The sequence below is a fragment of the Rhinolophus sinicus genome, chromosome 14 (genome assembly GCF_057876585.1).
Source record: "Rhinolophus sinicus isolate RSI-liver-muscle chromosome 14, RSI-T2T, whole genome shotgun sequence".
Taxonomy (NCBI): domain Eukaryota; kingdom Metazoa; phylum Chordata; class Mammalia; order Chiroptera; family Rhinolophidae; genus Rhinolophus; species Rhinolophus sinicus.
This window is the reverse complement of record NC_142514.1, coordinates 103001780-103029050: the sequence shown is the minus strand read 5'-3', so window position 1 is coordinate 103029050 and position 27271 is coordinate 103001780. Positions and strand designations below refer to the sequence as shown.

General features: G+C 39.4%; 1 protein-coding gene across 3 annotated transcripts in view; it reads right to left on the bottom strand.

The window, feature by feature from the left end:
- Positions 1–27271, bottom strand: part of SIK3 (SIK family kinase 3) — a 244954-nt gene that overhangs the window by 37373 nt on the left and 180310 nt on the right. For all 3 annotated transcript variants that reach the window (XR_012497380.2, XM_019713625.3, XM_019713626.3), the window contains exons 5-6: positions 15869–15993; positions 15170–15293 (exon numbers count right to left, since the gene is read on the bottom strand). Coding sequence is in view for 2 of the 3 variants with exons in the window: in XM_019713625.3 (XP_019569184.3) it covers positions 15170–15293; positions 15869–15993 (249 nt within the window). In the remaining variant the exon portion in view is untranslated. The remainder of the gene's footprint in view (positions 1–15169; positions 15294–15868; positions 15994–27271) is intronic.

The following is a 27271-nucleotide window of genomic DNA, read 5'->3' as shown; positions in this document are numbered from 1 at the left end:
TAGATCTTCACACGGATATAATTTCTGTTTTGCTCTGTTTTTCCAGAGTGACTTCAACTCTGCAATCGCACAATTTCTGCATCATTTGGCAAACACCATCTGTATCACCATCTGGAAAGGAACACTAAGGGTAATTAAGGCAAATTACTCTTAATTTTAAATTTAGTCTACCTTTAAAAGAAAATACAATAAAGCAAAGTCCCTATACTTAGAAGGCATTAATTTGTTCTTGCTTTGTGATTAAAAGTATATTCAAATGCAGTGTAGATCCTAAAGCCTGAAGTTCCTACATCTTTAGAAAATAGAGTAAATGCTATTCATAACATTAAGCTTCTATTAAAATTATGTTTCCAGGGTAGCAAGAATAGATCCCACAATTGTAGCATCTGTATAGGTTATAAATGTCATTGACACACACCTTTATGGTCTGCAATTACTTGAGGAAAAAATATTTTTAATTTAGAAAGTTACTAACGCTAAAGACCCCTATGTAGGGAGAAGGCCTGGGCCTAATTCCACAGTTCTGAAATTGTCATTAGGACCTCTAGATGGCACTCTTCTGTAGGTAACCACATTAGTCCTGATTCAGATGACCAACGCAGAATGACATTAAATTACAGGCTTGATCTAAAATAGAGATTTTAAAAGACAATTTCTTTAAATAAAAAATAAATCGACACCACCGTAACATATCCTGATTAGAAGACATATCTAGTTCAATTTCAGTATCTTGAAACCTCTAGTCATCCATCCATAACCATATTTTGTGGTCTCAGATGCCTTGAAAAATTCCCCCTAAAATGCAAACGAGAATTTATACACAAAACTTTGCACATAACCTTAGGCTGTCCAAGGAGCCCAAAAAGCACACCACAGATCATCTAGGTGTCTACGGGTCCCAGGTTAAGAAGCCCTGGTTGCACTGGCCATACTTAAAGGACAGGGGCTCTTACCTTGTATGCCCTACATAATATCCAGCATGCAAAGGAACAGAAATCTAATACTTTTCATATGTTGCACAGATGGTAAAATATGACAAAATGCAGAAAGCCAGAGTATTATCAACTCATACTCCCTAGGTGTCATATATAGCTCATGACATTAAATTCCAAGTAGATTTGAATGCACCATACTATATAAAATATGGAAAGAGGGTGAAAACAAAGGGAATAAATGCTCTCAAACCTAGTAACAGAATCAACCACAGAACAGTCAATAAAGTGAGTGGAAAGATGGGGCCTCAGATCAAATAGTACACACATCAACTTTTCCAGATGCCAAGAAATAGTCTATATATTTTAATGTCAAAAATGGCTCCACCACTTGTTCCTGTCCAAAAGACAGAGCCTTTGATACTGAATGAAAACGAAGCACCTGGGGCAGTGCAGGGACACGCTTGTGTGCGCCAGAGCAGCTTCCTTCCGAGGCTGCTTTCATTTGCTGTGCGCAACAAGCCAAGCGCCGTGGCGGCAGCGAGAATCACTGTGGGCCCCTGAAACTGGATGTGCCAACAGAATGTTAACTAGAGGAGGCACAGCTCAGGCCCTGCCCCGGGGCGTTGACAGGCGTTCGGGTAACTGTGGAGAGAGAGCTGCTGTGTGGGCAGCGTCCTAAAATGGGAATTACGTTGAGGTTACCAGTGTAATTTCATCTAAGAAGATGAGGTCTTTAACATCTTTTTTTCCTTTTGGACCTTGATAATAAACAGCTTTCTCTAAGAGGCTGAATGTATTTGGCTTGAGGAGCAAAAAATACAGGACAGGGAAGGGGAATTAAAAACCAGATTCACCAAAGATAGTTAGTAGCAGTTGTGTCTCCAGTTTCTAGGCTATAAGAAAAAAATAGAATAACTTTAAAAAGAATTTCCTGACTAAAACCTTGAAAACATGCCACCTGAAAAAAGGATAAAGGCAATAAGGCTGATTTATCTTGGAGAAGAGACGGTGTACGCGGGAAGCAGCACACTGGTTATTCAAGTATCTGAAGGGTTTTTATAAAGAAGACAAAGTGCATTTATTCTGTGCTGCTCCAGGGACCTGGATTTGGAATAATTAGGAAGTAGTAAGTTCAATTTAGGAAAAATCTTTCTAATTATTAGAGTGGATCCAAATTACTGGATAAGGGTCTTAGGGATTTGAGGGAGGCCCCTTAGGAGAGTGAGAGGAAGCAGTCAATCGGGCAGGACCACACCTGGAGCACAGCTAGTTTTATCCATTTTATAGATTAGTGTTCTGAGCAAGATCTCCCATGAAAAATTGGGTCCAGAAACAAATGAATAGGATGAACTCCATGGTCCCCTCCAACTCTAAAAACCATTTAACTGTGAAAAGGGAGTGATTTGTCCTGTAAAATAGTATACTTATTATCACTAGAAATGTTTAATCAGCGCCTGGCATTTATTACTAAAAGGGCTCCCAGCATTAGGTGTGAGGAAAACTGGGAGTCCTTTAAGGGTGAAGACTGTGTCTCACTGTCCTGTGTACCCCCAGTACCCACTATAACACCTGATGTGCAACAGGCCCTCAATAACACCAGTCATACTGGACTAGACAGCTGCTACAATTCCTACAAACAATTTTAATAATCTGATTCTGAGAATCCACAATAGAACAGGCATTCCCCATGCTTCAAGCTTGAAAAACCAGACAACTATCATTTTACACAAGACTGAGATGTGGTACTGTTTGGGGGCCAAAGCCTGAATCAGATGGTTTATGGGCTCTCCTTGTAGCTTTAGAGTTCTTTGTGTCACACAGGGGACACTTCCTTACTTATCTTTTCTGGGGCTATACAGAATAATGTGTAAATCAGATCACCACTTGATGCCCACCATGTGGGCATAGCCATAGTGTCAAGGTTATGATCCAACAAACCCAAACAGCTCTTGACAAATACGTGTTCTCCATAAACACTGGATTCAACTGCAAGTGTGAATACTACATCTTTAGCATGTTAAGAGACTGAGTGTGAGAGAAAGACACAGTAAAGAGTAGAAAACAACACAGGGAAGGAAGGAATGAAAGATTAAAAGAGCAATTCTTCAAAAATATTGTTTAATATTTTAATAATAACATTTACTGAGCACTTATATGCTAGACAGTGCTATCAACACTTTAAGTTCATTTAATTTAAGCATTTAATTCAAACACCAACTTTTATTATTTATTATATCCATCTTATAGATGAAGAAATTAAAAATCAGAGAAGAAACTTAACCAGATAATAAGAGGCAAAGCCAGGATACAAATTCTGGTCAGCCTTACTCCAAAGCCCGAGTTCTTAACCCATACAGTACCTAAAATAAAAAAAATTATTGATGTTTTAGGTAGTAGCCAGCATATCTTGATAAAAACAAATCAAATCAATTTCATTCCTCTTCTAACAGATCAAATGCCATGTAACCTCCACAGGTTCCATCATGATAGAGTCACCTACAAGCCAAGTTAATAAAAAATGGGCTAGGTAAATTCATGGTCAGAAGACTGAACTAACTGGAAAACAAAGTGAAGGGGAAATGGCAAGTTGGATTAAGATGAACTGGGAAAGCAGGAACATAATGAGGCTTAAATGCATTACAGAAAAGCAAACTTAATTTATACACACTGCTTGTTGCATGGTGATGAAGACTGTGATGGAAGGCTAGAAACAACTGGCTTCCCCAATCAAGGAATCACAGACAAGGAGAAGAGATAGGCGGAAATTTAAGGAACTGGATCATCAGAATCTTTAGGCTGATCCTCTAATGGAGGGAATGCCAACTGTCCCTTGAAACCCTTCATGTGATGCCAAAGCACGGGACTTGGCAAAGCAGTCATTTTCAGCTCTGTGGGCAGAGTGGTCTGAAAGAAACTAAGTCATGGATTCTTTTGACCACATAAAACTGCTTTGAACTGGGGAAACAGAAGACATCTGTGTGCCAGGAGGCATGGGAAGAATGCATGGAAGAAGCAATTGCCCAGGAAATTCACGTTTTTTACAGGTGCTTGTAGGAAGGGTATGGTCTGGTTTCTCATGTACTCTCTCCAGTAAATACTAGGTGTGTTCGAAGGTAATTCCAAAGCACTCAGCCCAAGATTCTTTATTTTCAATAATTTTAACAAACTTCTTAATAATATGTAATTCTCTAGAACAATTCAAATTTCAAAGATGGTTCTATTTTTCTCAAAACTTAAAATCCAAAGAGGAAACAAAGAAATTGGGTATTAAATGTCTAAAACATGCTTCCCTGGAAAATGAGTAACCTTATAATTAAAAAAAAAAAAAAGTTAAATGGCATTGAAGTCTTAAGCTTTGATATACTGCCTGATTCTGTTATCGATTCACTTTGTCCAGCTCAGGTCCCAGTCTGGGCGAGAACTGATACTATTATGGCCAATAAGTAGAATAAGATTGATAAACTATCTACAATGACAATCTCTGGATGAAGCAACATGGCTTTGTTAAGAGTCTACACCCTTACTTTTTATGTTCTGGACTTACAAATGTTTGCGACACAGAGCTCTTTTTTAATGCTATCTGCCTTTTCCAAAAAAGAACAACCATGCACAAAACATACTGTTTTTCTTAATGAAAAGAAAATAAAGTCTGTCATAATGTCCTGATGCTGACATAATCATGGCTAAAATAGTATGACGATCTTGCTATGCCATGATCTCCACAGAAATAAGTTAAAAGTATTATTATATTAAGAAGAAATCTTAGGTGTTTTTGCCAAGATACCTTCTTTTTGGTAATAAGCTAGCCAGAGTTAGGAATCCTCACTGTGCTTATGGACTAAGTCCTAGGAATGACATTTTTAAATAAGCCCGAGGAAATCCTGTCATTGTCAGCTAAAGTCAAACCTATTTTACATAGTGACTATTTTAAAATCTAAACACAGATAAATGGTCTTGAAATAGGACACTTCTATGTATAAGTAGCATATACCAAATATGCTATCCTATGGATGAATTCAGAGATTGCATAAATATTAAATAAAATCATATAAAATACAAGTTCTTTTGTTGCAATGACATTTTGTTATATTGGATATTGTTAGAACAATGGTGATGTAGGAATTGGAAGATTTTTACTCTATAAATTAAATTTTGATATGTTACTGTCACCATAGAAATATATAAACATTTCTAACTTGCAAGTTAAGGGACTTTATTTTAAGTAATAGTCAATATCACAATTTTACACAACCAAAGAAAATATATAAATCTTGGAATTAACTGTAACAGAACTTAATCTATAATAGTGTTGGGTGTAAAAAGATTTGACTCATAAAAAATAAGCACTGAGATCAGTTGTGCTAACACAATGGCACTGAGGAATAAAACGTCTGATTTTGAAGCCATTCGCTTTCAGTTCTTTTAGGAAAGAAGAATGGGAGTCCCAGTACTGAGTATTCAGTAAAATTCCTGGAAGAATAGTCTGACAGCAAGAGATCAGACAAGAAAATGGAGTGTTCTTGATTTAAATACAAATCCCAACACCACTGTTTTCTGCAAATTATTATCAGAATGTTCTGGTTTAGAAATAAAGTTCCTTATAAGTACATCCTATGAGACATTTCCTGTGACTGAACACAGAGGCCAAAGGGAGTTGGCTTGGCACCATTTAGCAAGTAAAGATGGAGCTGATAAGAAAAGCTTCTATCAGGAGTCAATAAACAGGCTGAGAGGCTTTCTCTTCAGTTTTAACAGTTTGTCAACCTGCCATAGACTGAGGAGAAAACAAGTGTTTAACCCACATATCTCCATTTATTAGAAAAACAACACCATTTTTTAACTTTCTTTATTTTCAGCAGTTTTCTAGGTGGCTGTGATGCTGCTAGAATTGCAGGACGGACGCTGGCTTTAAAGGCCAGCGATACCAATATTTACCTCTAGCCCCAACCTTGAAAAGGTAGCTGGCATGCTACACTGTCACACTAGAGGCTGTCCAATTTGCAGCTAACATATTTAAAATAAAAGTTGGTTACTTATACTATCATATCATATTTTTAATTCCTAATATCAATTATTACTGAACAAAATTCTGGATTAGATTTATTCCAGAGTCTAATATAGAGTACTTGATACTAACTCTTTTTTCAATAAATAATCCACATAGATGGACAAATATATCTATTCTAGGACTCTCTAGATACTTAGAACAACTTGGCAGATATACATTTAGTGAGAGTTAAAATACAATCAAAGACAGTTTTTGAAGACAGACTGAGGGTTCAAATCTCAGCTCTGCCACTTACTAGCTGTGTGATTTGGGGTACGTGATTTAACCTTACTATGCTTCAAATTTCTTATCTATCAAGTTACAATAGTAGCCTACCTCACAGGATTGTTTTGAATATCAAATAAACAAGTTAATGCAATAGTGTTTGGTACGTAGAAAGTGCTCAATGAATGTGAGCTATTATCCAAATCTCTGGCGTCCTTCCACTTAGAACTTCCTCCCCTTCTCCATTTTCCTCCATAGGGTTCCCATAAGCTAGGGGACAGTTTGCTTACAAAAAGGGTAATACTAAATAGGGCAGTACCAGTATTTACCCACTGGTTTTCTACTATATAAGGTGAAATCATGGAGATGGTCAGGGGAGGTCTGCTTAACTCTGAAATAGATCTAGCTCCTCTGACATCAGTTGTGATTTTTACGCTCACTAACAGGAAAGCACTACCCAGATTTTCTCCCTTGCAGTGCAGTATGCCTCAAAAAGGAATAAGAAAACTGCTTTGAGGACTCTGAGTCCCTGAGTATATGGAGACTGATGGGTGAGCTACTTTAATCTCCTGTCCCATTCCTTCTAAACAAAATGCTTTTAGCCAAGCAAGATGTTGTGTGCTTCTTGATGAGTAAGCCAATCAGAGCAGAGTTGTGTGCATCTCAATAGAAGCTTTTTGGCAGGAGCTGCACAGTACAGTCTCCATCAGAAGCATTATGTAAGTCTGGGGCTTGCATTTCCAGTGATAAAATGCTTATGCAGTATTACAATTAATTAAGTCACAATGAAGTCTAATCAATAAGGACTCAAAAATATTGTCCACAAGAGATCTCTATGCACTTGCCATCACTGCAGTTTTTTCACTGTAAATTAATTTTCCTTCAGTTAAATAAATGACTGATCTTACTATATTTGCTAGCAGTCAGTATGACTCGTGAATAAGACAAAGTAGGCTTTAAGAAGTAGGCTTCTGATGGTTTTAAAAAATGTATTAGTAGTGAATGAGTTTGGTGTTCAAAAAATTTAAGTTGCTGGCTTCCCACAGTGGGAGGGGGCGTCAGAGAAAGTATCTGCTAACACATGTGGCCAGGCCAGGTCCATCTTCTGCCAACAATACAAAAAAACAGCAAGTTTCAACTCAACGTTTAGTTCTTCTGTAATTCAGGCTCAGGGTTTTACCCTAATTGCTCTCTGGGATGCTTTGAGAAGGTAGTCCAAAAACACTGGATTATTCAAACTTATATTACTTAACTCTACAGTAGATCAAGACCTTTTTAAAACTGGAAGTCACTTGACCTTGTCATTTACATAACCACCTACATAACAAATGTGCATAAAACCAATTAATAATTCATATCATCAGTGAGTTACCTAACACTTCAATAATAAAACACACGAGTCTGATATAAGAGTCTATAGGTAAGTGGTGATGATTCAGTTTGTCATTAAAAAATATTTACTGACTGTTTATATCATACCAGGCGCTGTTAGGTTTTATGGAAGGTGATGATGTGTGAAACACAGTTCTGAAATAAAGGAGTTTACATTCTAGGAGAGAAAGGAGGAAGACATACATAATTATAAAACTAGGTGGTATTAAATCAATTCGGCCTCCAATAAATCCTCTTTTAAATTTATACCGCTGTCATTCCAACTTGAAAGTAGTTCTTTAATATATGTCAGGGTGCACATGAAGGGAAGCTTGTATCAAACAAACAAGAACTAGGCATAGAAACATCCACTAATTGGGAGAATACTTCATTCCACACATTACTGACAATAGAGAGTGGCTTAGAATTCTTGAACTAACTGCATCCATTTGTAGTGCATGGCCTCCCACACAGCTGTAGATACTCTGGAATTCAATTTGGCTAGAAGACGCTGGCCTATGAGGCCTTCCCTACTTGGCCTCCCAAGTGCTAATTTAGAAAACTATACCAGCTTTGCTGGAGTTTCTAGATCCTTTTAGCAGAAAAATGATAAACTCAAGTCAAGTCCATGACAACAGCCTGAGAAAGGAAAGGAAGGACCTTGTTCTTTAGGACTCCCCTCGACCACATTACCTTCTCTGATACAGTGACAGTGGAAAACAGGCTGGAAAAGTAGCTAGCTCCAACCTCCACATAAAGAATTAACTCTATCTAGGCCTAGTGGGGTGCAACTGTGTTCAGAAACTAGAGGTGTGTGCAGAAAAGGGACTCTAGGGACACACTCTAGGTTTCCTTCACATGAAGCCAAAACTTTATGGTACTTGAAGGACGTTTAAGCTAAGAAAAGCCTAAATAACCTTATGAATTCATTTATCTTATGCCTTATCCTACTGACAGCATTCTCTGATGGGCCTTTGGGATTCAGGCCTATGAGAGATCATACTGGTAAAACAGCAATCGTCTACTCATATCTCAGATTGTGTTGTTTCTCACTTCCTGCACATGAAATTTGTATTCCTACTTAGGGAATTACTTGTCTGGGATTAAAAATTGACCACATTTAGGATAATTATGTTGGTGTTCTCTGAGTCTTTCAACTTTCATGTTAACTTATATCATTTTACAAATGTTAGTTCTTTCTAAGTAGTTCAATGCTATATAGCTTATTTCCAAGCACTAACAGACAATGTGGTTGACAGCATGGTTAGCTATTTTACCAGTATCCGCTACCTGAAGCCAGCTCCGGTAAGGCTTGAGTAAAAATCTTCTGTCATGATGCAAGGGGGTGTGGGTGGAGGGTAGAGGGGATCCAAGCTGCTCACAGGAAATACTGTGGACATTGGAAAAGCAGAGGAAGTGGTTTGTTTATCTTGCCCTTTCTTCGCAACAGTGTGGTATGGAACAAATGCTGAATATGAGTACTGACTTAGTCATTTATTACTTGTGTGGCTTTAGGTAAGTCAACCAATTTCTTTAAACTTTAGCTTCTTAAACTTCATTGGCAAAATGATAAAACAGTACGTGTCAATACCAATTCCAGAGTACAGTTATATAGCTCAAATTAGATCAAGTACAGGAAATATGCATACACTCAAAAGCCCTACAGAAATGTAAATTACTGTTATTAATATTATTATTTGAATACGAGTGTACACTCTGGGGGAGTTCTGGTAATTAGGTAAAACCTATGTATGCAATCATTCACTCACTTAACAAATATTTTGTCCTAAGCTCTGGGAGTACGGCAATAAACAAAACCGAAATTGTATTCCAGTCACGAGGCAGTGGGGGTGGGGGCTGGGACACAATGAACAAACGACGTCAGGTAGTGGAAAGCGCTACGAACACAAGTGAAGCAGAGGAGAGTCAGCGAAGGCCTCTCTGAGGGGACAGTTAGGCAGAAACCTCAAGTGAGGTGAGGAAGCTAGCCATGCACATATTTGAGGGAACAGGAATGTGTGTGCTTGGCAAGTCTGAGAAATAGCAAGTCCACCTCTGTGAGTGGAGCTCAGAACCTAAGGTGAAAAGCAATAGAAAACGAGATTAAAGAAGGGGGCCAATCACAGTTGTCCCTTGTAGGCCATAATGATAATGACTTTTTAAATTCCATTATAAGTGTAAATGAAAGCCACTGGAGGATTTAAAGCAGGATTCCATTTATTATCTACTTACTACTATTTACTAAGTCCTACCACATGCCAGACACTGTGCAAGGCTATAGACAACTATGAAAAAAACACGTTTCATCTTTACTTTCTCTAAGCTCACAGTCTGGTGTGGAAGATATATAATGGAAGAAGTAATTACAATAAAAACTTTTGTAAGTCCCTTGATATTAGTCCAGAGACCTAAAGAATGGTAGAAATTATCTAGATTCTTATTTCTACCACATCTAATTTCTCATTTTAGAATACAGGCGTGGGTGGGATGGGGGTGGGTGAGGGAGGAAGAAGTACTACAGGCAGAGGGAATTGTTTCAGAGAACATCACTTGTTCAGGGAACCAGAAGGAAATTAGGGTCACTAGATGTAGACTGGGAGTTGGGGCTGAAGATATAGGTAGGAGGTGGGTCATAAAGGTATTTCTATGTCATTGTTTTTCAAACAGCAGTCATGAGATCGATTTGATAGGTTACAATCAGCATTTTTAATGTAGTAGAATAAAATATACACTGTATATATTAAAGGCAAGTTTTGCTTTTTAAAAAACTTTTGTTCGTGTGTGTGTGTGTGTGTTTTCTAGGTCACAGTATAAAATATAGTTTTGCTATGGTCATGATAAAAAATGTTTGAAAGTCAGAGCTCTGGCCAGTTTAAGGAGTAAACTTTAGCCTAAAGGCAATGGTAAACCACTGAAAAGTTTAAAGTGGAAAATGATACAATCAGATGCGTGTGTTTGTGTGTGTGCACGCACTTTGCTTTTATATATGTGTTTTAAAAAGATTACTCATGCAGCAGTGTGGAGAATGGACTAGAAAGGGATAAGACTGGAGTCAAGGATCCATTTAGTTGCCTATTATTTAATTTAGGCAAAGGCTACTACAGAAGGTGTTATAGGAATGGAGGGTGAATCTACAGGATTTGGTAACTGATTGGCTGTGATGGAGGCGAGAGAGGAGGGGGAATCAAGGCTAGTTTCAGCCTTGGTCACATGGTGATGTCATTCACTAAGATGGAACAAAGAATAGAGCAAATTTGGGGGGCGGGGGAGTAAATTCAGTTTTGAAAATATTTCCATTGATGTGAATTCAAGGCATGAAAGTGAAGCTGATCAGCAGCAAATGGTTGGATATATAGCCTTTCATCCTGGAGGAGAGGTCTGCGTCAGAGAATTAATTGAGCTTTAATTGGGAACTGAGCATCACTGCAATCTCTGAAGGCACAGCAATAAGAGTAAGTAAGATGGCTCAAAAGAAGAAGAGACTTAAAGTATGAACAGAGAAAGAGAAATCTGCTAGAGAACACTAAGACGGTGTACCCAGAGAGAAAGGAATAAAACTGAAGAATGTGGTGTCTGTGTAGTAACGAGCAAAAAAGTGTTTCAAAAAGTAAAGAGTGACTCAACAACAAGAAAACAATTTGATTAAAAAATGGGCAAGGCCCGCCCAGGGGCTCCGAAGGCTGCCGGTTTGATTCCCACATGGGCCAGTGGGCTCTCAACCACAAGGTTGCCAGTTCAATCCCTTAAGTCCCTTAAGGGATGGTGGGCAGTGCCCCCTGCAACTAAAATTGAACACGGCACCTTGAGCTGAGCTGCTGCTGAGCTCCCGGATGGCTCAGTTGGTTGGAGTGCGTCCTCTCAACCACAAGGTTGCCGGTTCGACTAGCGCAAGGGATGGTGGGCTGTGCCCCCTGCAACTAGCCACGGCAACTGGACCTGGAGCTGAGCTGCACCCTCCACAACTAAGACTGAAAGGACAACAACTTGAAGCTGAACAGCACCCTCCACAACTAAGATTGAAAGGACAACAACTTGACTTGGAAAAAAGTCCTGGAAGTACACACTGTTCCCCAATAAAGTGCTGTACCACTTCCCCAATTAAAAAAAAAAAGAAAAAAGAAAAAAAAGAAATCTTAAAAAAAAAAGGGCAAAATAAATACTGGGACAGACACATCACCAAAGAAGATATATGTGCATATGAAAAAATGCTCATCACCATCATACATCATTAGGGAATTGCAAATAAAATAACAAGATTCCACTACACACCTATTAAAATGGAAAAAATCCAAAGTACTGATAACATCAAATGCTGGCGAGGATATGGAACAACAGGAGCTTTCATTCATTGCTGGTGGAATGCAATATGGTACAGGTACTTTGGAAGACAGTTCAGTGGCTTCTTACAAAACTAAACATACTCTTATCATACAATCCAGCAATCACACTCCTTGGTATTTATCAAATGATTTGAAAATTTATGTCCACACAAAAACCTATAATGTTTATAGAAGCTTTATTCATAATTGCTAAAACTTGGAAGCAACCAAGATGTCCATCAGTCTGTGACTGGATGAATAAACTGTGGTACGACCAGACAATGGAATATTGTTTATTAAAAAGAAATGGGCTATCAAGTCTTGAAAAGACACAGAGAAACCTTATGTGGATATTACGAAATGAAAGAAGCCAATCTTATATGAGTCAACCTTATGACATTCCAGAACAGGCAAAAATATGGAGACAGTAGAATGATCAGTGATTTCCAGAGGGTAGGGAAGGCAGGGCTAAGCAGGCACAGAGAATTCTTAGGGCAGTGAAACTGCTCTGTATGACACTGTAACGGTGCATACGTGTCACTGCTTTTGTTCAAACTCACAGAATGGACAATGCTGAGGGAGCCCTGAAGAAAACTATGGGCTTTGGATGATAATCCAATGCAGTCTCAATGTAGTTGATCGGTTGTAATAAATGTTCTACTTTGGTGCAGGATATTGAAAGCAGGGGAGGCTATGGACAGGGGGCATATGGGAACTCTCTGTATTTCCTGCTCAATTTTCCTGTAAACCTAAAACTGCTCTAAAAAATAAAGTTTATTTTTTCAAAAAGAAAGTAAGGAGTGGTGAAATGCTAAATCTATCTGGGCAGTCATTACGCTAAGACTAAGGATATGCAGTTGATTATGACAAGATCACGGGTGATTCCGGCCAGAGCACTGTATCGGACCCATACTCTGCTTCCTTTTATAGCGAAATTGCAAAGAGTTGTGTCTATTTCCTTTCTCCACTCCCCTTCCATTCCTTTTCTGTTGTATCCACATGAATTCGGTTTTTGCTCCTGCCCCTCCACCAAAACTGTTGAAGATCCTCGATGATCTCCATATTCTAAGCCTAACATTCAGTCAGTCACTGTACTGGACCTATCAGCAACACTCTCCCTTCCTTGAAACGCTGTCTTCACTTGTTTTCTAGGACAGCAGACTCTCTGGCCTTCCTCACTAGCCATTTCTATGCTGCTCCCTCTTCATCTTCCTGATCTCTGAATAGTAGTGTGTTCCAGAGGTGAATCCTTGGAAGTCTTTTCTTCTCTATAATCACTGCCTAAAAAGTGACCCCATCTCATAGCTTTAAACGTTATCTATACCCTGATGATTCCCAAATGTACATCTTTAGCCCATAACTCTCAACTAAGTTACAATCCTATATTCAACTGCCTTCACAATATCTCAACTTAGGTGTCTCATGGGCATCTCAAACTAACATCTAAAACATCTCTCCAAAATGCGAGTATTCTTCTCTGGCCACTGCCATCTCAGTTAGTAAAAAATCCATCCTTCTAGTTCCTCAAGCCCAAAACCCTGGAGTTACTTTTAATTACTCCTTCTCTCACAACAAATCCAACATAAATGTTGTTGGAGGCAGACTGCCTAGGTTCAAATTCTTGTTTCGCCACTTACTAGCTGTATTGTCTTGGGAAAATTGCTAAGCATCTCCTGGCTTCAGTTTTATCACCCGTAAAAATGGGGGTGATATTCTTAAGTATCTCACAGGACTGTTAGAATAATTAAATGAGTTAATGTTTGTTAAATGCTTTCAACAGTGTCTGCCATACAGTATGTAGTATCTCTTGAATCTGACCACTCTTTCCCATCTACACCTCTACACCCCAGTCTGGGAACTGGCTACTAATATCTCTCATCTGGATTACTGCAAGTCTCCAAAGCAGCCAAAGTGATTTATTTTTAAAAACAAAAGTCACCATAAAATTCTTCAATTGTATGTTTGAAATTTTTCGGAAGTCAGAAAAAAATCCCCACAAAAGTCAGATTATATCATTCCTTTGTCTCAACACTCTGATCCTTTGCATTTCACTCAGAGTCAAAACTCAGGTCCTTAGACTGACTTACTGGGCCCTAATATGCGCTCTTGGTTGCCTCCCTGACCTCATGTCTCTTGTCCCTCATTCCTTTCTGGAGCATGGCAGCCTCCGTCCCTTTCCTTAAACACTGAAGCTCCCTTCCCAAGGCCTTTACATTTGCTGTTCCCTCTGCCAGGAAAGTTCATCCTCAAACTGCAAAGCTCACTCCCTCACCTTCAAGTCTGCTGAAATGTCGCTTTCTCAGTGAGGGGGTTCCCTGACCATACTTTTTCAAATAACCTCCCACCTACCAGCCCTAAACCTCTTTCCCTCCTTGTTTTTCTCACAGCACTTATCATTATCTGATATACTGTTAAAGTCATTAATTCTAAGGAGACTGAAATTATTTATTCTAAAACGCAATTCCCATGTGCCTATGTTTTGTAGCCCACCCAAGTTGACGTACACTCTGTGTTATTCATTAAAATGAAAACATGATTAAGCAAAACTAAATAGATTGCTTACTGCATTGTCTCTAAACTGTTCTTTCTTATGTGCATATAAATGGTGATCAAACACGGTAGATTCTGGATAGGATATGTTTTCAAGTATTATTTTTTTCCAAGAGCTACTTATCCTACTAACCACTCATTTAAAAAATACTTTTTAAAAATTTGTGTCTGGGAAATAAATGTCATAGAAGTAAAAAATGTAGTAGCAGGAAGACTAAGGTGCAAAGCCGGCTTTATCCTTGGCATTTATTACATCTCAGTGGGGCCCCAGTCAACAGAAATATCCTGAAAGGGGGCATGGGAGGGGCTGAAGGACAGGGGGAAACAGGAATATTTATTGCCCTGCTACTATGTGATGGGCCTACTGACTCTTTACATACATTTTTTAATTTGGTCCTCATAGTAATAGCCCTCACAAAATTGTTAGCCATTTATAGATAAAGAAACTAAAGCTCAGACAGACTTAGTAATCTGCCACGCAACACGAGTTGCCATGTGCAGAGCCCAGAGCCAAACTCAGCCAAACTCAGCAGGGCTACCTGATACCAAAGCCTGCACACCGTTTCTATAGAACCTGCCTCCAGAGGTACCAATTCAGCAAACTGAACTAAGAAAGGTTGTTAAATGGGCCTTTTATACTCCATCACTCAATTCCTAGGATAACTTAATATGTCTAACTTTCCATGAACCCATTCATAGCTGTGTGCTGGCAACTCTCTTACCTGTGGACATAAAAAATGGGATGCGGAACTTTCCACTCAGCACCCGGGCCCGCAGATTCTGCAGTGTGCTCCCATCAAATGGCAGGGCACCACACACAAGCACATAGAGGACGACTCCAAGACTCTGCATCCCAAACAGAGAGTATGTATAATTAATCGCAGCAGAGGAAACAAAAGAGGCCATTGTAGTATGTGTCTGAAGATGATGTGAGTCATGCACAAGATAATAGAACAAACTTTTTCTCCTTTTTTTATGAGGAATAATATGGGGTACTGTCAAGGCCAGTCATCTTTAGAACAGTTAACCTTCTTCTTTGCTTCCAGATGTTAATTTTGGGTAACATATCTAGAATTTCTCTCAGAACTCATCCTCTAGGAAGAAAGCAGTGGCAAAAACAGAAAGAATCTCTGTTCTTGACAAGGGCATCCATCCAATCTTGCCCTTAGGTTGTGTGTGTGTGTGTGTGTGTGTGTGTGTGTGTGTGGTTTTTTTGCAGATGCAAAGGGGGATTTTGAAGTCTGTGGCATAATCCATAAGACAAGTGCTGTGGGAAAGACTGGACAAAGAATTGGGAATTCAAAGAACAGGTCAGCAAGGTTCTAATTCATATCCAGCATTTTGTGCCATGCAGGATGAGGACAGTTGTCATCAATCAAGGGGAACTAACGCTATGGGGCAGAGAGAAGGCAGTTACATACCCAGATGTCCACTTTGGGCCCATCGTATTCCTTCCCTTCAAAGAGTTCAGGTGCAGCATAGGGAGGGCTGCCACACCAGGTCTTCAGCAGCTGCCCAGGAGTGAAAAGGTTACTGAAGCCAAAATCTACAAAGGCAAATGTACATAACTCATGTTATCTCAATCCAGCAAATACTAGTTCCTACTAGTTACTAGAATAGAAGTTCTGAGTCATTAAGTTTAAATATCCAACGTGAAAAGAGGACATTTAAAAATTATATAACCAGCCACTTAGACTTAAAATAACAGTGAAACGGAGATATAGATGAGCTGGAATACAAAAGACATCTGGTTAACTAAAAGCAAATATGATTGGTTTGTCAGCAAAACCAGCATTGTTCCCTTAAAAAACCTAGACTGAGCAAGGAGAATGATACTCGTTAATTTAAGAACAAAAATTAATCTGGATGATGACTGATGTTAAGACCACATCAAAATCATAAATACATGTAACTCTACTCAACTGGACCCCAAATTTTCATATTATTTTTACTTCTTACACATTTATGACCACTAGAGACACACTGACTTAAAAAATTAGTCAAAGTGACAGTATTATTTTTAAGGTGGCTTATTCAAAATAAAGAATATGCAATTTATAAACTGAACAAAGAATGGTTACATTTTAGCTTCAACCTCCTTTGTGCTTCAACTTCTTCCATTCTTTTCTCCACCTCCCACTTTTTTTTTTTTTTTTTTGCAGAAAAAATTTTTTTTCCTTTTTATTTGGGGAAGGGGAACAGGACTTTATTGGGGAACAGTGTGTACTTCCAGGACCTTTTCCAAGTCAAGTTGTTGTCCTTTCAATCTTAGTTGTGGAGAGTGCAGCCCCGCTCCAGGTCCAGTCGCCGTTGTTAGTTGCAGGGGGCAGAGCCCACCATCCCTTGCGGGAGTAGAACTGGCAACCTTGTGGTTGAGAGGACGCGCTCCAGCCAACTCAGCCATTGGGAGCTCAGAGGCAGCTCAGCTCAAGGTGCCGTGTTCAATCTTAGTTACAGGGGGCGGAGCCCACGTTCCCTTACGGGACTTGAGGAATTGAACCAGCAACCTTGTGGTTGAGAGCCCACTGGCCCATGTGGGAATCGAACCGGCAGCCTTCGGCATTAGGAACATGGAACTCCAACTGCATGAGCCACCAGGCTGGCCCCCACCTCCCACTTTTTAAAGTGAAAGTAGATGGAGGAGTGAGGTTTGGGGAGGAATACTAAGAAAATGAGCAAAGATGACAGGCCGAAGGATAGACAGTGGTTGACTTATAAATACTTTAATGTGTATAAATATTTGTATGGACATCTTGTATGTGTGACAGGCTAGAACCCCTTCCTGCCCCAGACCTACCTACCACATTCCCTATGGTCACAGCATCTGAAAATGCTGAGCACCTCCCTACTCTCTCAAATTTTCCTCCCTTTCCTAGTTTTACACATTGATAACTCTGTCTCCTTTTGTATTTGCTTTTCTTCCTTCTACCTTCTATAGAAGGTGTTTTTTAGTAAGGTATGTGTGATTTTGACTATCTCCCTGCGCTCCATTTTCTCAGGCCTAACTCTTCTGGTCCCACAGCTTCCACTATCATTTGTTTCGTAATAATTCTCCAAATTTAAATCTCTGACCCTGGTACCAAACCTTAAGTTCCTGACACAAACTTCTAATACCTGCCTGGAAAGAAACACCTCAAACTCCCCATTTTCCAAACTGAAACCTGCTCTTCCCATGATGTTCCCATGGTCATTACGGGCATTACCATCCAGTTACTAGGAGCACTGGAGTCATCTTTCCTTTCTTCCTCTCACTTCCCATTTCAAACTGGTAAAAATTTTACTGCTTCTATGCTGTGTCCTGAATCCATCTCCTCCTTTCTTTCTTTTTTATTCCTACCATCTCAGTTCAGACTCTTATCATCTCTGACCTAGACTGATGCTACTGCTTACTACATGTACTTATTTCATTTCCCTCTAAGCCATCCATTCATAGCACAGTGTATGTTACACAAATCATGGTGTTACCTCCTCACTCAAAAACATTTGGTGGCTCCCTCCCGCTTACAGAATAGCCTACCATATTTTGCCGTGTATAATGCGCACCCAAGTTTTTGGCCCAAACTTTCAGGGAAAATAATCTTACGTTTTAAATTTTTTTTTTTAATTAAAGTTTACTGGGGTGACAACTATTAGTAAAGTACATAGATTTCAGGTGTACAACTCTGTAATATATCATCTATATATCACATTGTGTGTTCACCACCCAGAGTCAGTTCTCTTTCCATCACCATATATTTGATCCCCCTTACCCTCATCTCCCACCCCCCACCCCCCTTACCCTCTGGTAACCACTAAACTATTGTCTGTGTCTATGAGTTTTTGTTTCTTCATTTGTTTGTCTTGTTCTTTTGTTGTTTTCAGTTTCATATACCACGTTATCAGTGAAATCATATGGTTCTCTAGTTGTTCTGTCTGACTTATTTCGCTTAGCATTATAATCCCAAGATCAATCCATGTTGTCGCAAATGGTCCTATTTCATCTTTTCTTATAGCAGAATAGTATTCCATTGTGTATAGATACCTTCTTTATCCATTCATCTATCGAAGGACACTTTGGTTGTTTCCATGTCTTGGCCACCGTAAATAAAGCTGCAATGCACATTGGAGCACACGTGTCTTTATGGATAAATGTCTTCAGATTTTTTTGTGTAGATACCCAGGAGAGAGGTTGCTGGGTCATATGGTAGGTTTTAATTTTTTAATTCAAATTTTCATTTGTTCACATTTAGGTACTCGTTGTTTTGTATTTTAAAGGAATTTTAGCATTTATTTTTTTAACATATCGGTACAAGAAATTTTATGTAACAAATAATTACAAAACACAGGAACAGATCAGATACAAGGTATAAGCAGTATCGTAATAAATTTACGATACTTACGCATCATAGAAGACCAAGAACTCTTTGTCGTTGCAAGTTCGTCGTAAGTTCAACAAAACCAATTATCGTATTCCAGGGTATTATTTTGCATACAGATATCGTTACTGATTTCTAGAGTTGTGCTTTTTAACGCATAGCATAAATAAAATAATTTAAAACATTTATATAGATATGGAATTAGTACTACCCATGTATAATGCGCACCCTTATTCTTCCCTCACAAATTTGGGCAAAACAGTGCACATTATACACGGCAAAGTATGTAAATCTCTTAGCATTGTCATTTAGGGTCTTTCACAACTCAAGTCTACCCTACCTTTCAAACTTATCCCTGGCCAGTCTGGCATCTATTAATGCTAGACTGGCCAGGGTTAAGTACTTACATCCTGTGTTTACGTGCCTTTCTTATGCTATTTCCTCTCTGTGCCATGCCTTTTCCTTTTCTTTCCACATTTGAAATATCATGCATTTTCAAGGCCCAGTAAAATATTACTTCCTGTATGAAGTCTTAACTGATTTCCACCACAAAATAGCATGTCAATGGCTTCCTCCTCTGTGCTTTCATAGCCCTTTGTTTATACCTCTACATCCCAATTACAATTCTGCCTTATATTATACTTAGTTATATTACATGTTTATGAGCCCCACTAGTTAGTAAATGGGAGGGATATCATTTTATTTATCCTACCTCCACACAGTGTTTTCATACATACCAGGGATTCAAGAAAGGGTCACTAAATTAAGCTGCAATAAAATCATTGGGCCAATCCTTTCGTCACCTCCTGGCTACAGGAGACTTCTCATACTGACAATGGCAGCTGGCCAGCTACTAGAGCCTCCACCTCCAAGCCATCCCTCCTAAGGTTCTCAAATTAACTTAATGCTCACAAGGGGCTTAGAGGTCAGGGCCATCATTATCATTAGAACCATTATGGCTACTTCTATGAGAAATCAAATGCTCCTATTCCTCAATGGAAGCTAAATGCCTCTTCTGTTAAGGAGAGGCCAGCAATGAATTAAAACCAGCCGACTTTAAATTTTCCTAATAATATATAGGAAATTTCTCATTTTGAACCACACATGCTCTATTTACAATTAGTAACCTCCCCGCCCTTTCACTCTAGGGGAGTGGGAAGGGAAGGCACAAACTTAATGGCATGAGCTTGTTTATTGTATCTACCAAACAGGACATCTTTACAAAGGAAACAATATCAAAGGGAACTATCTTCAGCAATGACTACAGGCTTAGATTGCCATTAGGTGTTTATATGAGAAATGAGTGTGCAATAATGAATATGATTAGAGCCTGACAACCAGAGAGGGTCACATATGGGGAAGCACCTGCTTCCACAGCATGTCACAGCCAAACAGCTGGCTCCCACAGCTAGACACAAGGACCAACAGCAAGATTTCCACTTCTGTAAGATTCAACAACAAAACCCCCACCCCCTTGCTCTTATTTCCTATTACATACCAAGCAAAAATCCTCTAGTCTTGTAAACTTGTCAAGGGGTCTCCTATAATTATTCCAAGTATTGTACTTACTCCTAGCTCTAAGGTGTGGCTGTACATATAAGCAAAATTTGCTTCTCCTTGCCTGCTATGATATTCCCCCCCCACCCCACCCCCACAATTAAGACCAGTTTCCTACAATGAATGATCCTGGGATACCCCAATTCATTCTTTAATGCACCAAACATAAAAGGATCTGAGCCACCCTTCCCCCTTCAATATGCATATTACTATTTTCAGTAATTAGTTTTACTGAATGCATACTGTTCTCTAATCTTTCCTACTAGTGCCTCTTCACAAGTATTTCACATCATTAATCTTTAATACTGCTAAACAACTTGTTAGGTTAAAATTCTGGCTAGTTCATTGTCCATTCAGCTGTAACATAACTGATTTTCTGAAAATTTAAATTATGGATGTGGGAGAATCCTCAAATTATTAGCATATACTAAATCTGGAATTCATTTTGAAAGTTTAGTTCCTTCAGTCAACACTTCAGGGACTGAATAACTGGGATGGGAAGAATACCTCCTCTTCATTCTCTTAGCTGCTTGCATTTGGGAGCATCTTGCTACACATTTCAAGACGACTGAAGGAAAAATAAAAGCAGTTAACAGTCAAACCCATAGATTTTGGGTTTTGTTGGTAGTTTAGGGACGTACTGGGGAAATGCTGCTGGGACGTACTGGGATGTGTGGTAGGAAGTGGAGGTGGGAAGGGGTAGGTGAGAATAGATAGACATAGAACAGAATTACTAAAGCTTTTGTTCGTTTTCATTAGCTACACATATAGACAACTGCAAGATGACCACTTGGCAGAGAAAATTCTCACAAAAAAATGTTAAAGCAGTGAGTAAAATGAATGAGGAAGAATTCTTGCTCATTTGGATCAGAAATGCCAGAGAAGCAGGGAAATGAAAGCTTTTAGAACTTAAGTTTGCTCAGTTACCCTGAACCTAGAAAAGCATATTTCCATTCAATGGAACTGTTCATCTTATTTTGGCTCTGGAGCTATTCTTATTCACCATGTCTTCAGTATTTACTAAAGTTTCTTCTTTTCCTTCTCCTCCTCCTCCTTTTTTGCCATGAGTTGTGCTTTATTTTCATCAATCACAAAAATAATTTTCTACAATATTGCAGGGCAAACTGGAGAATTTGGCAGTCAGAGTTGGGGGGGGGGGTCTCCTCAGAGACCCACAGACCGATGGCGTGTACACGGAGTGCCCAGGGTCACAGTACAGCTTGTCGCTCGTGTCCATCTTGCAGGCGGCTTTCTCCACATCACGACTGGCATCTCCAAGATGACGGGTGGGGAGCCCTCCAGGTTCTTGAGAAATTTCACTCCACTTCTCCTGCTCAATGGTCTCTTTGGTCGGCTGGGTGTTCTTCTCCTGCGTCTCCACCTTCTTCAATTTGGCCTTATCAAAGATGGTGATTTCACTCATGTCAGGCTTGTCTACCATTTTCTTAAAACAATCCCTGGTCTTTGCTCTGAGCCAAGTTTCCTGGTTCCCGCTCGCGTCGCTGCAGGAAGAGACCTAAAGCTTCTTATTCTTAATGTCTCTTTCATAATCTCTAACTAGGTTCCTCCATTTCCTTCACTCATATTACAACATGTATATAGAAGCCTTCCAATGGGTAAAGCAATGTGTTGGTTCCTATGAAATAGCCAAAGGCAGAAAAGATATATTCTAACGGAAGGACTCAAAAAGGAAGTAGAACTTAGTTGAATGGCTAGAATCTGAGGAGGCAGAGGGGGAATGTGAGAAGAGTATTCCGAACAGTGGCTGGGAGAGAGCATAGAAAAAGTGGATCACTTGGAACTAGTGTGCTAAATTCAAATAACAAGAGACAGCCCTGGGTACGACGTAGGCTGTGTAGAGGTAAGTGGCAAGAAATAAGCTTACACCGTAGTATCAGGCCAGACAAAATACAGCCTTAAGTGAGAGAACAAGGACCTTACACTTACTTCATCCTGTAGACCAGTGCTTTTCTTTCCTTAACTTCTTTTTCAAAAAATTTAAAAATTTTATTAGACTTCAGATACAAAGAACTTGATTATGAATTATCATCTTTAGTTCATGACACACTCACCATCTCACTATTGCTCTACTCATGGCCTGCCTTTATTTAGATTTTTTTCCTATAGCCTCGAGATATAGTTCACATTCCATAAAATTCACCCAAAGTACTGTTCAGCATTTTTTGGTATATTGAGTTGTACATCCATTGCCTCAATCCATTTTAGAACATTTTCATGACCCCAAAAGAAAATCCGTACCAATTAGCAGTCACTCTCCATTTCCCCCCCCTCAACTCTCCCACAAACTCCCAGCCCTAGGCAATCATTAATCAACTTTCTGTCTCTCTGGATTTCTCTACTCTGGACATTTCATATAAAAGGAATCATACAATATATGATCTTTTGGGGCCTGCCTAGTGGCTCAGGCAGTTGGAGCTCCGTGCTCCTAATGCCGAAGGCTGCCGGTTCAATTCCCACATGGGCCAGTGGGCTCTCAACCACGAGGTTGCCAGTTCGATTCTTCGAGTCCCACAAGGGATCATGGGCTGTGGCCCCTGCAACTAAGATTGAACATGGCACCTTGAGCTGAGCTGCCGCTGAGCTCCCGGATGGCTCAGTTGGTTGGAGCACGTCCTCTCAACCACAAGGTTGCCGGTTCGAATCCTGCAAGGGATGGTGGGCTGTGCCCCCTGCTACTAACAATGGCAACTGGACCTGGGGCTGAACGGCGCCCTCCACAACTGGGATTGAAAGGACAACAACTTGAGTTGGAAAAAGTCCTGGAAGTACACACTGTTCCCCAATAAAAGTCCTGTTCCCCTTCCCCAATAAAAAAATATATTGATAAAAAAATTTTTTTTTTAAATTAAAAACTTAAAAAACAACGTATGATCTTTTGTGATTGGCATCTTTTGTGACTGGCATCTTTCACTTCGCATGTTTTCACCATGCTGTAGTAGGTATTAGTAGTTTATTCATTTTTTTATTGTTGAATACTATTCCATGCTATGGACATATCACATTTTATTTATCCACTCATTAGTTGATAAACATTTAGGTTCTTTCTACTTTTTGGTATTATGAATAATGCTGCTATGTACATTGTAAAACATGTAAGTTTCCTTGTGGACGTATGTTTTAATTTCTCAGGTATATACCTAGAAGTGGAATTCCTGAGTCATATGGTATGGTAACTCCATGTTTACCCTTTTGAGTAACTGCCCAAACTGTTATCCAAAGTGCCTGCACCACTTTACATTCCCACCAACAATGTATCAAGGTTCCAGTTTCTCCACATTCTTGCCAATATTTATTACTGTTGTGTTTTTAAATTACAGCCATGTTAACGGGGTGATGTGTATATCTTACTATGTTTTTTTTTTTTTTTTTTAATTTTCCTAGTAACTTTTTTTTTTTTTTTAATTGGGGAAGTGGTATAGGACTTTATTGGGGAACAGTGTGTACTTCCAGGACTTTTTTTTCCAAGTCAAGCTGCTGTCCTTTCAATCTTAGTTGTGGAGGGTGCCGTTCAGCTTCAAGTTGTTGTCCTTTCAGTCTTAGTTGTGGAGGGCACAGCTCAGCTCCAGGTCCAGTTGCCGTTGCTAGTTGCAGGGGGCGCAGCCCACCATCCCTTGTGGGAGTCGAACCGGCAACCTTGTGGTTGAGAGGACGCACTCCAGCCAACTGAGCCATCCAGGAGCTCAGCGGCAGCTCAGCTCAAGGTGCCGTGTTCAATCTTAGTTGCAGGGGGCGCTGCCCACCATCCCTTGCGGGACTGAGGAATTGAACTGGCAACCTGTGGTTGAGAGCCCACTGGCCCATGTGGGAATCGAACCGGCAGTCTTCAGAGTTAGGCGCATGGAGCTCTAACCGCCTGAGCAACCGGGCCGGCCCCTCTTACTGTGGTTTTGATTTGCATTTCCCTGATGGCCAATGATGCTGATTATCATTTAATGTGCTTACTGGATATTTGTATATCTTCTTTGGACAAAATGTCTGTTGAAATATTTTGCCCATTTTAAAACTGGGTTGTCTTATTGAGTTGTAAGAGTTCTTTATATATTCTGGATACAAGTCCATTTTATATAATTTGCAAATATTTTCTGCCATTCTGTGGATTGCCTTTTCACTTTCTTGATGGTGTCCTTTGATGCACAAAAGTTTTAAAAATTTTGATGAAGTCCCATTCACCTAAATTTTCTTTTGTCACTTATGCTTTTGGTGTCATATACAAGAAACCACTGCCTAACTCAAGGTCACAAAAATTCACCCGTGTTTTCTTCTAGAAGTAGTTATTTTTAGTAGTGCAATAAGCATCCCTGAACCTACCACCTAAATAAAAAACTACTATCCTGATAACTACTTACATCTAATCATAAGCAGCACCCATCCCATCCCCTTGTCCTCTAACTATTGATTTTCAATCCTGTCTGTCCGTCAGAATCACCAGTGTCATTTTAAAAATGAATTTGGAGTGATCCACAAACCTTATCTTTGACCTACTGAATCTCCTGAAAGTAACTTAGACATCTGAATGTAAACAAACAAAACGTAATTCTTTCTGAAGAGGTTTCAGAACCACTCTTGTAGGCAATGAGGAGTTGTTGGAACGTTTGCTGCAGGCAAGTGACGTGCTAAAATTAACCTGAAAGCAAGACTAGATTAGGTATGAAGTGAAATTGAAGGCCTGTGATAAAGTAGAAGTTGTAAAAATAAGAAAGACAATTTAAAAAATATTTTGAAAAAAAGATTGAACAGTACCTGAGGATAGACTGAACACATGGGATGAAAAGGAAGGAAAAGTAGAGAGTATGACCATGTACGTCTGGGTAGCTGAAAGACTCAAGGAAGGTAGAAATTGGTTTGGGAAGAAAAAAAGAAATATACAGAGGGTGTCAAAAAAATGTATACACATTTTAAGAAAGGAAAAAACTGTATTAATTGTTGTACTCAATATATACAAAACAAAAGATGAATACAAGTCACGTTTGACTTCTGCAATTACAAGAGCTGCTCAAAGTGGTTACCATCAGCGTCCAGACACTTCTGATTACGGCAAACTACTGCTTGAGCATAGATAGTATCTCTTAAAATGTGTATACATTTCTTTAGCACCCCCGATATTTTTTGTTATGCCTTGAGTTTAAGAAGGTAAGAAGAAATTCCAGCGAAGATGTTCTGAGTAATGAATGACAAAAATTTTTTTGAAACAATAAGCAGAGGAAAAGGAATGGCTGGGAATTAAGGCTTAGGAAACACCCATAGGTACTTCCTATTCCACAGGAATAGAAAGGATGCAGCAAAAAGGAGAAAGACAGGGTGGAACGTTTGCAGCAGGCAAGTGACGTGCTTAAATGTCCTTTAAGAAGAAAATCAGAAAAATATCATTATAAGAAGAAGCTGAGAGACGACAAAAACATTTCAAAGATGGTCTGCAGTATCCATAGAACGTCATCCAAGTACTATGCAACTTTGATCTAGTAGAAAACTACAATGATGGTTACTCTAGATGAGAAATGGTATAATTTCCCCCCAGAACTTTTGTTAGTTTGTTTTAAAGATATGCTAAGTCATAGGAATGGGCTATGAACATAATCCAGATTCATTCTGAATCATCTATAATGTCACACTGTAAATAAAATAAGGCATTTCTTACCATGTTTGATGATAACCAATAAATAATAATTCTGAACTATTAGTAAATTAATTCAGGGTACTTAGAAATGAACAACATGGCCATGCAGCTCAGTGGCAAGAACAATGGAGGGAACCAGGTGTCCTGGGAAGACCTAGAACTAGACTGTCCTTGATTCATCTCTCAGTACAGCAGTTTTCCCATTTGTGCAGCACTTTGAATTATATGGGAGTAAATAGTAAGGTAAATAGGTTTTTTTTTTAAAGGACACTCTGTCAAGTGTTGTGTCATCATCCCTTGTATTTATTACCTCATTGAGATGAGCATTATTTTTGTTTCTACGTCTGGGAAAGTGAGGTTCATTAAGTGACATGCCCAAATTTAAAGTTTAAAAAAAAATTCCTAAGAACAAGGGCCAGCCTGTAATGCCAGCCTGGGTGCCCTCATAATCCACACCCATATCGTGCTTTCAGCATCATGTATATGTTTATAATGAGGTAAATGTCCATCCCATAACTAATTTAATACCTTATTTATTACAGTCTATGTTTTTCATTTTGTTCCTGTCAACACTCTGCTTATGTAATTCCCAAAGGTGTATAGTGCTTGAGGAATACTGTGTGTTTACAAGTTTTTTTAAATACAGTGGTTTGAAAAGAGCGGTAGGCATTGTGTATCCGTGGGAAAAGGATACATTTTCCAATAAACAGCATAGGTACAATTGGTTTTCCACATGGAAAAAAATAAAATAGGACACCTTCCTCACACTATATCCTAAAATCAATTCCAGGTAAATGACAGACTTAACGTAAAAGGTAGTAAAACTACAACGTTGTCGTCGTAAACTAACAAAGGAGAATATCTTTATAGCCTCAGGGGATGGAAGGATTTCTTAAACAAGAAACTAAAAGCACTAATCCTAAAGGGAAAAGTGGTAAATTTGGTTACATTAAAATTATACTAGGGCCGGTCCGGTGGCTCAGGCAGTTAGAGCTCCATGCTCCTAACTCCGAAGGCTGCCGGTTTGATTCCCACATGGGCCAGTGGGCTCTCAACCACAAGGTTGCCAGTTCAATTCCTTGAGTCCCGCAAGGGATGGTGGGCTCCGCCCCCTGCAACTAAGATTGAACACGGCACCTTGAGCTGAGCTGCCGCTGAGCTCTCGGATGGTTGGCTCAGTTGTTGGAGTGCGGGCTCTCAACAGGGTTGCTGGTTCGACTCCTGCAAGGGATGGTGGGCTGTGCCCCCTGCAACTAGTAACGGCAACTGGACCTGGA